General features: G+C 28.7%; 1 protein-coding gene across 1 annotated transcript in view; it reads left to right on the top strand.

Annotated features, from left to right (window-relative positions):
- Positions 1–14924, top strand: part of LOC111641089 (rho guanine nucleotide exchange factor 17-like) — a 64198-nt gene that overhangs the window by 29780 nt on the left and 19494 nt on the right. The window contains exons 12-15 of the mRNA XM_023387204.1: positions 536–645; positions 3383–3474; positions 4810–4886; positions 4971–5161. Coding sequence (XP_023242972.1) covers positions 536–645; positions 3383–3474; positions 4810–4886; positions 4971–5161 — 470 coding nt within the window. The remainder of the gene's footprint in view (positions 1–535; positions 646–3382; positions 3475–4809; positions 4887–4970; positions 5162–14924) is intronic.

The raw sequence follows: 14924 nt of genomic DNA, 5'->3' as shown, positions 1-14924 counted from the left end.
TTTCCCACGCTAGAAAACGTTATTTTTTTCACTCAAAATAAAAGAATAATTTATGACACAACTTTAACATTATTAATTAAATGATTAATTTAGACCCGGGGCTATTCAGATCTCACACCTGTTTGAGTGCCAGGAATGTCAAGCAAGACCCCTGTACAGCTTTCTTTTTACATACAGATAATCAAATGTTATTAGCTGTTAAATTAATTATATATCAGAGCAAACATTCTATGGATCCTAGAAATATATCTGCATTTTGTTTAAAGATTACATAATAATAAAGTTATTAGGAACATGTTATAATGTTGCAGCTTAATTCTATCTCATGATTTAGCTGCAACATTTTGTAGCTGATGACCTAAAAAGTAATATAATATAATCAAATATTCTTTTATCAAGATGATTATAATAAAATTTATACTTTTACAATCTATATTTTAATTTTTACAGAAATAATTTATGAAAGTGTCACCATATTATCTTTTAAAATAATTTTGAATAAATACAAAATATTCTCTGTTAATGCTCATTACAGATACTAGATGAAGCTCTACGCGATCTTCAAAATTCTGTTAGTAAACATCTGGTAGAAAGACAGACTGGAGATGTTCAACTTTTAACAATAGAATTAAATGTGACAACACAGTAAGTTGCTTAACATTTAATGTATTAATTGGTATATTAATAATTTAATTTAAAGATAATTTACAATCAATTATTATGCCCTTATTTGTGTTTTTAATAACCAAGTATTTAAACAGTAAACATTCACAATTTATAGAAGTAACGATGGGATGATATTAATTTTTTTTACAAAATTAGCAGCATGGAAAAACGATTGTGATCTGTGCTGTTCAATAATTGTGATCCTCATATAAGTGTTAGAAGTAGAGCTTTTATCAGGGAACAAATCTAAGTCAGCTTTTTAAAGCTGTCAGGATATATATTAATTTAAAAAATAGGTGGAAAAAAATAATAATAGTAGAAAACTGTGTTCATAGAGCCTCTTGCCTTTTAGGTACAGAAATATGACTTTTATCAAAATAGTATTCTGAGATAATTTGATTTTCTCTTTCATTACAAAATTCTAATACATAGAAGTACCATATAAATGTCTTCTTTATTTCGTGACATCCTTTAAGGACTGTTTGTTCCCGAAGTGTGTAAAGGACGTCACAAAATAAAGAAGCCACTTTATATGGTACTTCTATGTATTAGAATTTTGTAATGAAATATTTATCGTTCTGGAATTTTTAATTAATGTTTAATTGTAAATTAATTTTCTCTTGTTTTGAATAGATCCTGTTTTTTTGCAAACAATCCTGAATAAAGTGTAAGATTATATATATATGAGGACCTCTAGGTATATATTAAGCAATTTATCTTTAGGCAAATTACTTAGTATTTAAATATTAACTTAACCTAATCGTAGCCCAATAATTTAACAGATCATCTGGCTTTAATCAAAAATCAGGATTATTGAGTTGTTTATATCATTAAAATCATTTTGCTAAATATGGAAAATATACAGCATAAAAATTATTTATATTTTTAGAAATATTTGTTAATTTTCTATTCTTTATCTTTTCTTTGTTTTATTTTTATTAATAATCTATTCTATTAAACTCTAATATTGAATTTTTTTAAAGGCATTAGTAGCTGTGATTGCTATTAATGTAAGTTACATATAATGTTTCTTTACCTTTTTATTTATACAAGAAATTTTCAGAAATGATAAATGAAGTAGAGTAAAATTCAGAATATTTTGTAATAAATACTTCCTATGAAACTTAACTTAAATCATAGAAACTGCACATATTATTAATTTTAAAAAATTCTGGATGATATTTCTCTATCTTTTAGTAGATTCTTAAAGTTCTTACATATTTACCAGTTAATAACGATGTCAAAACTGTTAGCGCAGATGACAAGAAAGAAAGGACTGTGCTGTGCGAAGTGAAAACTTTTATTCTGATATCTAATAGTTGGTTGTTTACAAAGTGAAATCCGAATTCATAAACAAATGTTTTAGAATAATAGATTATAGGTGATTGGGATTGATCATTGGAGCACTTGTCAATACAACTGTGTTATGAACATACATGATCAGAAGTAAGATTTGATGATAATTTCTAGTAATTTGTATGTGGATCAACTCTTTATATTATAAGAAAGCATATAGAATTAATTTAAACTTGTTTATGTTAAGATTTTATCAGTTTTTCAGTTTATGTCAATAGAATCAAATTTTATTATTTGATAGGATTTAATAATTTTACAGAATGTTTGCAACAGTTCAATGAATGAAAGTGTTTATATTTTGTTTTTGTATTGGGCATAATTAAGTTTATAATTGTTACATAAAAAGTAAATGTGTGTATATATAAACATCAACTCAAAAACCTGATTTACAGTTAAATCCAAATGAACTTCAAGTTATAGGATTATAATTAATTTCATAGCCACATTATTGCCTGATAATTCAGCTGTAGATGTAAATAACTTTGATAGTGAAGATTTTAATTAGTATTTTGTATTTCATCAATCTATTAATGTATAAATTATATTTATATGAATTTTTCATTAAGTATTACTTTAAAAAAAATTTTAAGTTCTTTCAACCAAATAATTGGAATCCTTTAGCCTTTAGAAATTACAGAAAAACTTTTCAAGATCATGAATTCCAATTATTTGGATGAAAATATCCTGTAATTGTTTGGCTTTAATATAACTAGCAGGTTTTGAGATTATTACACACACATACATATATGTATATGAAAATTTTAGTTTATGTTAAGTACATCTGTGTTTTAACATTGTATTTACATGAATTTTTTCAGACTATTAATTACACAGCATTCTGATAGGTTCACATTCACATTATTCTCTTTAAAAATTGAATATAATTTTGTTACTGTCTGATGAACTTTGCTGTGTTATTATCTGAGAATGTTGTAACACATTAAAACACCAGAAAACTGACCAAGTTTTCCATTTGCCCATTACAATTTCTCAACATGGCACACATCCAACCGATACTCAAATTATTCTTAGGCTTGCTACAGCATATCTGCTGTCACTCCTCCCAGAGCAGCCACAATTCTAAAGTTCCTGCAGATTACTTATTCTGTTATGGAGTTGCCATTTTCATTTATGGTGTTTCCTAAAGATAACAGACAACAAGATGTTTGAGTGAAGACTGGAAATGAAACTATGATTGAATGAAACTCTATTGATTGGTGTACATCTTATGCTTCTCAGATAATAATTAACATAATTACGATAGTTTAAAATGGTAGCATTCATTTTGGAAGACCTCATATTATAAAAAATGTTCACTGTAAATTACAGTTTTTAAACTATAAAATATTTCTGTTTTTAGTGAAGGTATCGAGAAGATTACATTAATTTTTCCGACCTGTGAGAAGAGGATAACTTGGGAAAATGCCTTTGTTGAAACTAAGCAAAAATATGGTAACAAACAATTTTAAATTTTATAAATATGAAATTGTTTTTTTTTTTTTATTAAAATATTGTTATCAACTTAATTATTAATTAATGCCAAGCATTTAATAATTAACTAAAATATATCTGATTATTACTTGGCTATTAAGTTAGCTAATGATTTGGATAATTTCACACTGCATGCACCATCTGTTGATAGTTTTAATGAATAGATAATTTAGAATAGGTTAATTGAATTCAGAAGAATCTGAAAAACAATATCACGAAGCAGGATTTAAACTTGTAATAAATTCACACATTAGAAGAGAATTACCAGTTATGCTTTCTGAATGCTCCACGTCCTTACTCTAAAATTAATATGAATCTGGAATATTAGTGTTGTTGATTAGTTTATAATCATTATGCTGTATCTAAATTGTTGCAAACTAATCTAAAGTTAATATATTATTTGGAAGGACTTTGATTTGGATCATTTAATAGTATAATTAATAACACACGTGCACACGTAGACAAGAGTTGCAAACTTAAAATTCATTGGAGGTACTTTTTTTTATAAATTTTATTAAATTATTATTAATTAGCTAATTATTAAAGTCATTAGAAGAAGATGCCAACATGTCTACACAATGTACCAATTATATGTATCATTAAATAATTTAATAGCTACATGCATTACCTAATATATTTTATAAAATAACAAGACATTTGATTTTTATTTTCAATATAAAGGAATTGTAAGTAATTATTACAGGTAAAAGATGGTTCTAATAAAATCAGGTACGGAATAAATCTATAATTTCTAAACAGTGTCCAAAAATTTACTGTAGTGAGAAATTTGTATCGATATTAGTTACAAGTATGGCATTGTATACGAGACCCGTAAGTTGTACATTCCACATTTCCACTTTGCAGTAAATGGTGTTACTGCTTGCCACAGATGTTTTGGTTTTTGGGCTACAGGTTTTGGAAGATTTTTTTGCCAATTGTATAATTTCCCCATGGAATCTGATCCACTAGGTCTCTGGACCTCACTCTTCTGGATTTTGTGGCCTCTCTGGGAAATTTCTATTATTTGCTGTAGGAGAAACTTCAATATTGTATGAAAACTTCACTTTTAATAAAACTTTACTTTAATTTTATACTGTTATACTATTAATCTGCTTTATGGAACAGAACAGAAATTGAGAGGCTAAGTTTGGTGTCAGTGAGGCACTTGTTCTTTTGTTTACACCAGGTAAACAAAAGAAGCTCTATAAATACTGATATAGTCAACCTTCAAAAATAATTTACATATTTTTCGCATTTTAATTTTAGTTTTTAATTTACATTTATTATTATTTTAAGAGTCTTTGGCTAATAGAAATCATCCACCCGAATTCATGTGTTCCATTCCTGTACGTAAAACAAGAGCTGGATTACAAGTAATAAAAGTTATATGATTATTTTTTAAACTAAATTTTAATTGCTTATTCTGTTTTTAATTAAAAAATATTAATATAATTTAGTTTACGTGCGCCACACCTACTCTCAGTTTAAATCAGTATGGATATCAAGACGTATGGGTGTGTAACAGTGATGGTTACGTTGGCCAAGTTTGTATTCTCAGTCTTCAACCAGAACCGACAGTTACGTCCTGTAATGGTATTTGCAATTCTCGGATACTCTGTGCAACATCAGTTCCAGCTTACGAAAACATGTAAGTAGTGATATCTCTTTCAAATACCGGTCTGGCCAAATTATGAGTGTAATCTGCTGTCATGAGTCAAAAATGTCTGTGTTCTACACTATATTTTATTCCTTTGTAAAATCTTATTTAGTTGTTTACTCTTTTAAAGTAAATTAAGCTACAAAACACATATTTATCTATTAACAAATGTTCTCATTAAGGCAGCTCCACACATTCATTATTTGGTGAATGCTGAGCAAACATTTGACCAATAACTGGTGTAGATTATTTACTTGTGATTAATATTTGATATTCACTGTTTTCCACTCCTTGTCTGTATGTTGTGACAAAATGAAGAGAACAAACAGGCAGTTATTTGGAAATTAACAAATACCAATTGTATGGATCCCATTTTTAGTATAATGTCTGTATCTACATTTCATTAACCAATTAATGAAGATATTTTCTTAAAATTCTAAGTATTTTTCAATTTATCACAGACCAAATTATTTGTGATCGACCAGTTGATTGTTAGCTAGGTCTGCCCCACAGGAAATTTGTATAAAATTTATTATAGATACTAATGAATAGACATAGACATTTAGACTTCCCTCTGATTTTAATTATTGTAGGTTAAACAGTTTTTTTTTTATAAAAATTTCATTAAAGTATAATATTATCTAATGCAGTTAATTATTTACATTGGAATGAAATATTTTTATAAATAATAATTTATAATGTTTTGTAAATACGCTTGCTTCTTATCTGGATTAATGCTTCTTGATATAGCCCAGTGCTGGTAACTTATCGCATCTTGTAGAAAGTGATGAAACAGAGTTAAAAACATAGGCATTTCCAACATTAATAAAATGTATTTTAGACTCATAGTACCTCATTGATCTGAACAGCAAGCATGGATTACTAAATTATCATTTACAATAGTAAATGTATTTTAAAATATAGGTACTGTTTAAATGTTTAGTAAGTAAAATTGATAAATTTAATATATAGTATGGGAGAAAACTTTGAAGAAATGTCAGGTATTTTTTAGAAGTGTCATTGAATTCAATTCTAGATAGTCAAACACATTGGTTTTTGTTTTTTTTTTCGTTTGTTCTATAGCCTTTTACATTTGACATGCCATAAATCAGGCAATGCTTAAGTTAATATAAATCAAAAGGCAGACAGTAAACCAGGAGAAAAGTGGAAATACTTTCTGACATTGTTTGAGCATATTGGCTTTGGGCAATAAAATGACAAAGCTGAATTTATGAAAAGACTTAATGGCTTGAGAGTGGAAAAAAAACAGGGATTGAGTTTAAAGTTGACTACAAAACTATGAAACAAAAAATGTGGAGGAAGCAAAAGATGGCTTTTCTCAAAACTAGCTAAGTAACTTAACTTTACTCATCTTATATATACTGCATAATATAGGCACTGCTAAGTTTAATATATGTTTTCTCTTTCACCACATAAATTTATTTTATTTTTTACATTTGACTGTAGCTAATAGGCTTAGTGCTTTCTGGAAAAGAGAAAAATACCAGGCAGAATTTTTTCAGCTTACCTGTGATTTATTCCTGGCTGTGGGACTGGCAATATATACAAAATAATAGTAATAATCTGGTTGCTATTAATATCACATTATAAATATTAAGGATGCACCGATTAATCGGTAAGTAATCGGTAATCGGTCGTATCGGCCACTTAGCCGATTAATCGGTATCGGCCATTTCCCCGATTAATTGGTTTCGATAATCGGCCAATTTCACATTTTGGTATTTTTGTTAGAATGTTACGTACAATGCTAGTAATAAAACCTAATAAATTTCTGTTATATATTTATTATTTATTACATGACAAACTGAATATTAAAAAAATTTTACAATTCAAATTATTCCTTTCATCGATACATATTATAAGTATAATATAACGTATAATATAAAGTTTAAACTTTACATAAGAAAAAGTATTGAATAGGTTAAGAAGAAAAATTAAATTTTTATTTGTTTCATAAGTTTAAAGTTTAAATACAAAACAAATATAAAACAAATAAAAATTTAATATTTAAACTGTAAAACCCTTAAATTACAATTTAAGGGTTTTACAGTTTGTTTTTACAATGCAAAAACATGAGAATTTCATCATTTTCAGGGCATAACCTATTTTTTGCCGGCTCATAAATGTTACCTTCAGTGCTGAAAATTTTTTCACTTTCAATGGAAGATGCTGAGGCACTTAAATATTTCATAGCTATTTTGCTCAAATTAGGGATAAATGTAAATATGTTTCTAATTCTTGATCGAAACGTTTGTTCGTCTCTTTCTTTTTTTTTTCTTTCTTTTTAAAAACATGCTATTCTTCATTCTTTCGTTTACCAGAAGCTAATTCATCAAATAAATCAGAAAAACTTAGAAATTCACCTCCATCTTGATCACCTCCAGAAGTAGAAGCTTCAGAATTTAATTCTTATTGAGATTTCCTCTAGCATATCCTCTTTTTGAAATTTCATTTTGAATCTAATAAAAATGACAAGCATAAAGACTTGTTTTCTATATATGCTGAAAATTTTTTTTTATTGGATTTTCTAGTTCTTCTGTTGTGGTATTAATGCCACTAAAGGAACTACTGATCTTTGCTTTTGATAAGAATAATTTCAGAGTCTCTATTGTGGGAATTATTGAAGATGAAGTGGCTTCTCGTTTGCTGGCTTTCCACAGTAATTTCTTTGAATGGTTTTACAAGTAGAACAATTTTTTCAACGAGAGACCACTGATATGGGCTCAACGTAGGAATTTTATTATCTATAGCATATGTGACAAGGGCCTTTTGCTGTTCCAACATGTAGTATGTAGAATTCCAGCGAGTAGGAACATCTTGAATTAATTTGTGTTTCTGCAAACCTAACTTTTCTTGCAAATCTTCCAATTTGATTACAGCTACAGCAGAATGATTAAAATGTGTGACAATATTTCTATTAACTGTGATTATAGTTTTCACATCTTGTTTAGAAAATATGCATTCGTTTAGTGTCAGCTGCAGCATATGTATAAAGCATGATAATGCTTCTAAGTTGCAATTCCTAATTCCAGCTACCAGATTTGCTGCAGAATCTCTTAGTACTAAGAATATCTTATCACTTGTCAACTTATACTGTTCAAGAACAATTTTTAACTGTTCACTGATTCGTGTAGCTGTGTGGGAACCTTCAAAGGAAACAATTTGCAAAACAGCTCTTTCCTGCTGAAAATCATCCTTCAACCAGTGAGCTGTTACACTTAAAAAAGGAGAATTGTTTGTAGTTGCTGTCCAAATATCAGCGGTTAAAGAAATATATTTTGTTTCTGTTAAACACAGAAACACTTCAGCTTTTTAAACAGTGTCGAAGTTTCCATGCGTCAACAATTAAGTGTTGAGATTTATTTTAGAAACAAAGGAAGAGATTGTTGATTTTGCGAAGATATTCGATCGTCTCTTGTTTACCTGACCCGAGGGAGATGGAAATACCAGGTGGAGAAAAATGGGTTTTTTCCACATTATAATTAACTGTATAATTAACTTCAGGATCTCACACTATTAATGTAATAAATTATTAACACTAATCGGCCGATTAATCGGTATCGGCCGATAATGCATGGCCGATACCGATTAATCGATAAGCAAAATGGCCGATTAATCGGTAATCGGCCATTTTGCTTATCGGTGCATCCTTAATAAATATATATATATATCAAATCTCACAGGAACAACTATAAACAGGTTCAAGAAAAATTTGAGATAGACAGGTTTCAAGATCTAGAGGTTCCTACATAGTAAACAGTAATATGTTTGATTGGAGGTACAGAATTAGTTTGTCAATAGTTAGTGATGCCCAACTTTCTTTGCCAATAAGATGCAAACCAAACTTGTAGCCAGAGAAAAGCAGTGTTAACAATGTACTGTATTGCAAGAGATGTTTCTCAACTATCAATACAATTTACTCTATCAGAATGTAGTCACTGAACTTTATATCTCAAATTATGGACTAAAGTGCCAATTACAGATTCAGAGGTTTTGGGAGAAAATTATTTGAGATAAACTTGGAATATATATTGAATTTAGATTCAACTGTATATATTGTATATCAAAGTGTGCAAATTATGTATAATAATGATAACAGTGTCATTTAAATTGATGAGTAAGATCTCAGTCATTAATAAACTAATTATAATTATTGTAGCCTAAAATTAAGATTCCAATATGGAATGTTGGCCTAACACATCTGATAATGTATTGAGTGAGAGTTGTAGGTTCAAAACCTCCATCATCACTCTGTTTAATTGAATTAAACAGAATGATGATGGAGGTTTGAACCTACAACTATTAATTAATTTAAGATTTAATTAAATTACTCTAAAATCTCCAATCATTACAGTTACCAACAGATGGTGACACACATATAATTTGATAGAAAGTATAGATAAATTATTACGTAACTTAATTAGCCTAATAATCTGGTAATTTTCAATAAAGTACAATATATTTTTGTATGAAAACGACATTAGAGAAATGGCAATTTTAAGACTTATAAGATACAAAAATCTATCAAATTACCAATCATACTGACAAATATTTTTTAAATTCATTAAGACATGAATGCAGACTATCCAAACAGCATGCTCACTTGTCCTGGATAGTCTTTGTTCATGTCTTAACATACAACAGGAAAAGTGTGTACGAATACAGAAGAGTTGCGCATAATTAATGAAGGGTGTAATGTTAACAACCTTCATTAAGTAGATGTGATCCTCTCAAATTTAAATACCAAAAAAGATGAAATGGTCCAGCTAACATGTTTAAAAATATTAAGAATGTAGTTTTGTATAGTAAATTTAATAAATTTTAATAATGGAAGTTTTGAGATTGTCACTAATGCCTTATGATACTATTTTGTAAATTAAAAAATAATAATAATTTTTTCTTACCTGTAAAGTCAAAATGTTATCAGTTTACTGCTAACTTATTGGTAAGTTTTAAATTTTGACTCCAAATGAAAACATTACATTGCGCAATGATGACTGATTCCGGGTTTACGGACTGCAGAATACAAAATGTCTTCTCTGTTGCAGAGTAGCTATTTCATTTATGGTGCTTCGTAGAGGCAGTAGACAAAAAAGACATTTGAATACAGATCATAAATGAAACTTGAAGTTACTCATTGTCCAACACATACTTTTCAGATAATAATTAACAAAATTACAGTTTTTTAAAATGGTAGCATTCGTTTTGGAAGACTGCATGTGCATGTGAGTGTGTAATTTTATGTTCTCTTTTGTTGTCTTAATATCACAATTAAATCTTTTTTTATTTTATTATTATAAATCAGTTAACAAAGTAAAGAACAATTTATACTTAGAGCAGTATTTTTCAATATTTTTCTTCTTGTGGACCAATAAAATTATGGATAATTTTATGTGGATCAGTAATTATATGCAACTATGAATTATACTTACATATACTTATCCAGAGTTATTGTATGTAACAAAGTATGTATAGTAATTCTAGATAACGATGTAAATGTCACTCGTAATCAACTGCACCAGCATCAGTATGGTCAAATATTTTTCTTTGGATCAGCAATTGAGAAAAACTGACTTATACTATCATATATAAATTAATCTGTGAAAAATACTTTATACTGCTTAATTCATTGCTTTTTATTTTAATTAATTTATTATTATTTTATATTTGTTGTTGTTACTTTGTATTCTACTATAGCACAATCCATACAATGAAGGGGATACATTTGCATTATGGAAAACTGCGTCATTGAGATACTAGTCGCAATTCTTTTGTCGAGTTATATGGATTTGTGTTATAGGAGATTGCATTATACTGTAGTTTAGTATATATTTTAATGGGATTTGTTCATTGTACTGGATATGGCAATTATTGTTTTAGCGACATCGTCTGTATAAAATAAATAAATAAAAGATTCTAATGAAGGAACATGATTTAACAGAAAAAAATCTTATCTAGCATTATTAATTATTCTTATTAGGCTGCAATTTGAAAAAATTGTAGAACTATACATTCTCACTGTTGTCCATTCATCCGTCCATTTGTCTTTCCTTGATCTTGAGAACAGAGAAGAGAATCTTGAGAACAGAGTTAGATAGATGAAAGACGAGACCAGATATGGAAATCTTAGGGGCAGGAGGTCGTGATTAACTATATACAAACTTCCAATGAAAACCGGAAGTCACATTATTTCAATTCAAAAATTTTTCTGAGAGGTGTTAGATAGATGACCTGCATAACTATATTGTTAAAGGAAAAGTATGATGTACAGGGGCAACCCACAACTAATTTGAGATGGAGAGCATATATTTTAAATGAAATAAATTAAAAATTGCAGTCAGGCATTGTGATGGCATCACAATAAAATAATTGCTCGTTATAATATGCATTTTAATTCATAATCATAACCAAATTTTTTGAATAACTTCTAACTCTATAGAGTAAATATATTCAGAAACATTCTTACATTTTCTGTGTTATCTTAAGGAGATATAAAAGAAAAAAACTTTTTTATTTTGAATTAATCTGATATGAAAGTTGATAATTGAATTTACATGTCATAAAATTTGAATTCAATTATAATTTTATCAAAATTTCATTAAATATTAAAAATGATGTAAAAAGTTCTATTTGGTTATTTATGTTTTATAGAAATTTCTGTAATTTAATGTACAGTGGAGTCTCAATTATGCAAGGTAATGTGAATAAGTGACTCGGATAATGTGGAATATTTCATAAATTATTAAATAAACTGGAGTTTATGCATTAATATATAGAATTTACAGTACTTACAGAACAGAATGAGTTTTAAATTATACAATAAAACACTTAATTTTATTTATAGCTGTTTTTATGAAAGCAAATAAACCTATATATGTATATAATTAATTAATTTTGAAAAATTTACATGATTATTGTTCATGGTAAAAATTACAAGCCGTAGACAAGTGAAAATGCATGCTTACGCAATATATTTGTGTTCCAGGAGCATAATAAACCATAAAATTCCAGCAGAAAACTTAACCACAAATGTCTTGATCTTGTTTACAGGCTATCTTCAGCCTACATAGAACTGCATAATCAAATCGGTTAATGGATTTAAGTAGAATACATAACAAAATTTAAATCCAGTCGCAAGTTAAAATGTTTCGAAAGTAGAACATTTTAAATTTACAAAATTTCAAAATAACCAATGAATTCTTTGATAATTAAATATAAAAATAATCAAACAATTAATTAGGATCCTTGTTCCTGTATTTTCTGATCAAGTAGAAAATGAAACCATTGTTCAAATTCATCAGAGAAGAATAAGCTTAAAATGACAATTTTCATTGAAAGTCAAATAATTCAGGATCCTTAAAAATGTGTTAAATATTCTGTTGAAATTTTTACTGTTCTGTATTGAAGCTCTGTATTTATAACATCATCTTAAAGCCCGAGTAGTATACAATAAATGAATGGACCCGTCATCACAGTCATGATGGGGTCCAAAAGGAGTACTACAGATGGAAAACTGCACTCAAAATCTGCGCTACCAACAACCAAACCTGTGATGATGGTTTCTAGCGTATGCTAAGAAGATCCAGGAAATGGTTGGCTGATGAACATGTGATTGTACTCAAGGCGGATAAGAGCAGAAGGTTATATCTAATGTAATATATATATATATATATATATGCTCTGTATTTATATATTTACTGTCGTGTATTTAATCAAATGTTTTCACTTGTCTTAAACAATCTTCATAAAATTACATTTGAAAAGAAGAAACTGTTAGATGTTCGTTCATTTAGAACGTAATTTTCTGAAGATTGTTTAAGACTATTGAAAACATCTGAATAAAGAAATTTTTACTGCATTAGTCTGTTTATGGAAAGAATCAATTTGGTATTAACCAATGAGCATTAGCCATTGATAGCTTAGTTATGGCAAGTTTCTTCCTCATCTGTTAAATGTGTAACCGCGATTATAAACTGTGTTGCTTCACATTCAGGTATTGAATATGAGGAAATTTGCTATAGTAGTAGTTAAACACATGATTCTTTACAGTTAATGCATGCTATAAAAAATTAATAGAAAAGTCATTCTTCCATCCAATGAGAGAAAGTAAAATAAAATTCACATATTGTCTGACAATAAGTGAAAAGTGCTGACATCAGTAGGGAATGTCCTTATTGGTTTATCATCATGCGTGACATTGATCTCAAGTAGATTCTTTCCATAGACAGACATTAGATCATTGTAGGATTGGTAACTGTACAAACACTGTACCTCTAGGAGTAATAAGTTTCCTATACTTACTTGTTCAACACCCAAGTCAGCTACTTTTTTAATTGTTTCTGCTTGATCCAAGCATCCAATTGCTTTGAGTTTATATCTGAAGACCCAACAGCATCTTTCTATTTTCTGCTTTTGGTGCTTACACTAATAACATAGATGAAATGCAACAAGTAAAATTAAGTATAAACTTAACAGTTTAATATTGAAGAGAGTAAAAAGTCATTAACATAAAAACATGACAAAGAATAAGCTGGATAAGATTTGTGAAAGGAACTGTATTATAATATGTTCTCTTGTCTTTATTGACAAAATACTCTTCCACAGTTCACCTTGGATGAAGCAGAAATTTAATTAAATGGGACTCTGTTAATCAGGACTCCACTGTAATTCCAAAATAATGATCTTTGGAATTATCAAATTATATAATCTTTCTTTTGCCATGAGAGAGAGAGAGAGCCATTGACAGTATTGTGTATCACCAGATACCATTTCATAGTCAAACGGTTAAAGACAAAGGATGCATGTACCGTACTTTCAGCAAGACTGTGAAATCCCTGTTACCATATATATGCTCAGGATTTTCTCAATAAATGCTCTCCAGGTCAGTTTCACGTTTCAGCTGCTTGTTTTACTTCACTGAAAGGTACTCACTCCTGTGTATTAATTCCTAATTTATGTCGTCAACTTTACATCAGTAAATGCATGAATACCTGATGTACAAGCTTTAATGTCTGAAAACGATGATGTTACATGACATTTTCTTGCTGGTTTTTGAAATTTAGACATTGGAATTAATATGAAACCGGAAGGTAAAAATCATTTTGGGTAGTATAATCAAAGATTTAAAGCCGGCTTGTTCACAGGCTATACAGTCTCCTCTGTTCCACTTGAATTGATGCACATGATTGGAAGACTACAGAAGCAAGCTGAAAGAATGTTATAGCCTCACAGTTTCCATAACTATGGCTCTGCACTATAACTGTGCTAATAATAAAAAAACTGTGCCTACCCTAGGTCAAATTATGTATATGGATTGTTAATAACTAGCACAGTTGTAGGCTGTAAATATATCAGCTGTAGATTTCAGTTAAATGAATACAGTAGAGCATCGATTATCCGAAAGTCAATCATCCGAAAGAATTCCAGTCGGCAAATTTAAATTTTCGTCAGTGCTATGGCACTGCAATCTTTGGCTATGTCTTGGGCTACTCAAATATTTTACGTTTTTGATACTAAATTAACTTCTGAAGTATAATTTTTTATTGTTTTTATATTTTTCAATATATTTATTTTGTTTGTACAAAATAAAAAAATAATTTTTAACGATACAATAGCCTTTGTTAGGCTTAACATCGACGAAAATTCAACACGAAGTGACACGAAACGGAGAAAAATGTCGAGATGGGATAAATTAATATCAGTTAAATTAATATCATACATAATCGGTTATCCG

Source organism: Centruroides sculpturatus, unplaced genomic scaffold (assembly GCF_000671375.1).
Source record: "Centruroides sculpturatus isolate CEXI.00-Female unplaced genomic scaffold, Cexi_2.0 scaffold1583, whole genome shotgun sequence".
Lineage (NCBI taxonomy): Eukaryota > Metazoa > Arthropoda > Arachnida > Scorpiones > Buthidae > Centruroides > Centruroides sculpturatus.
This window is presented reverse-complemented; position numbering and strand designations above follow the sequence as displayed.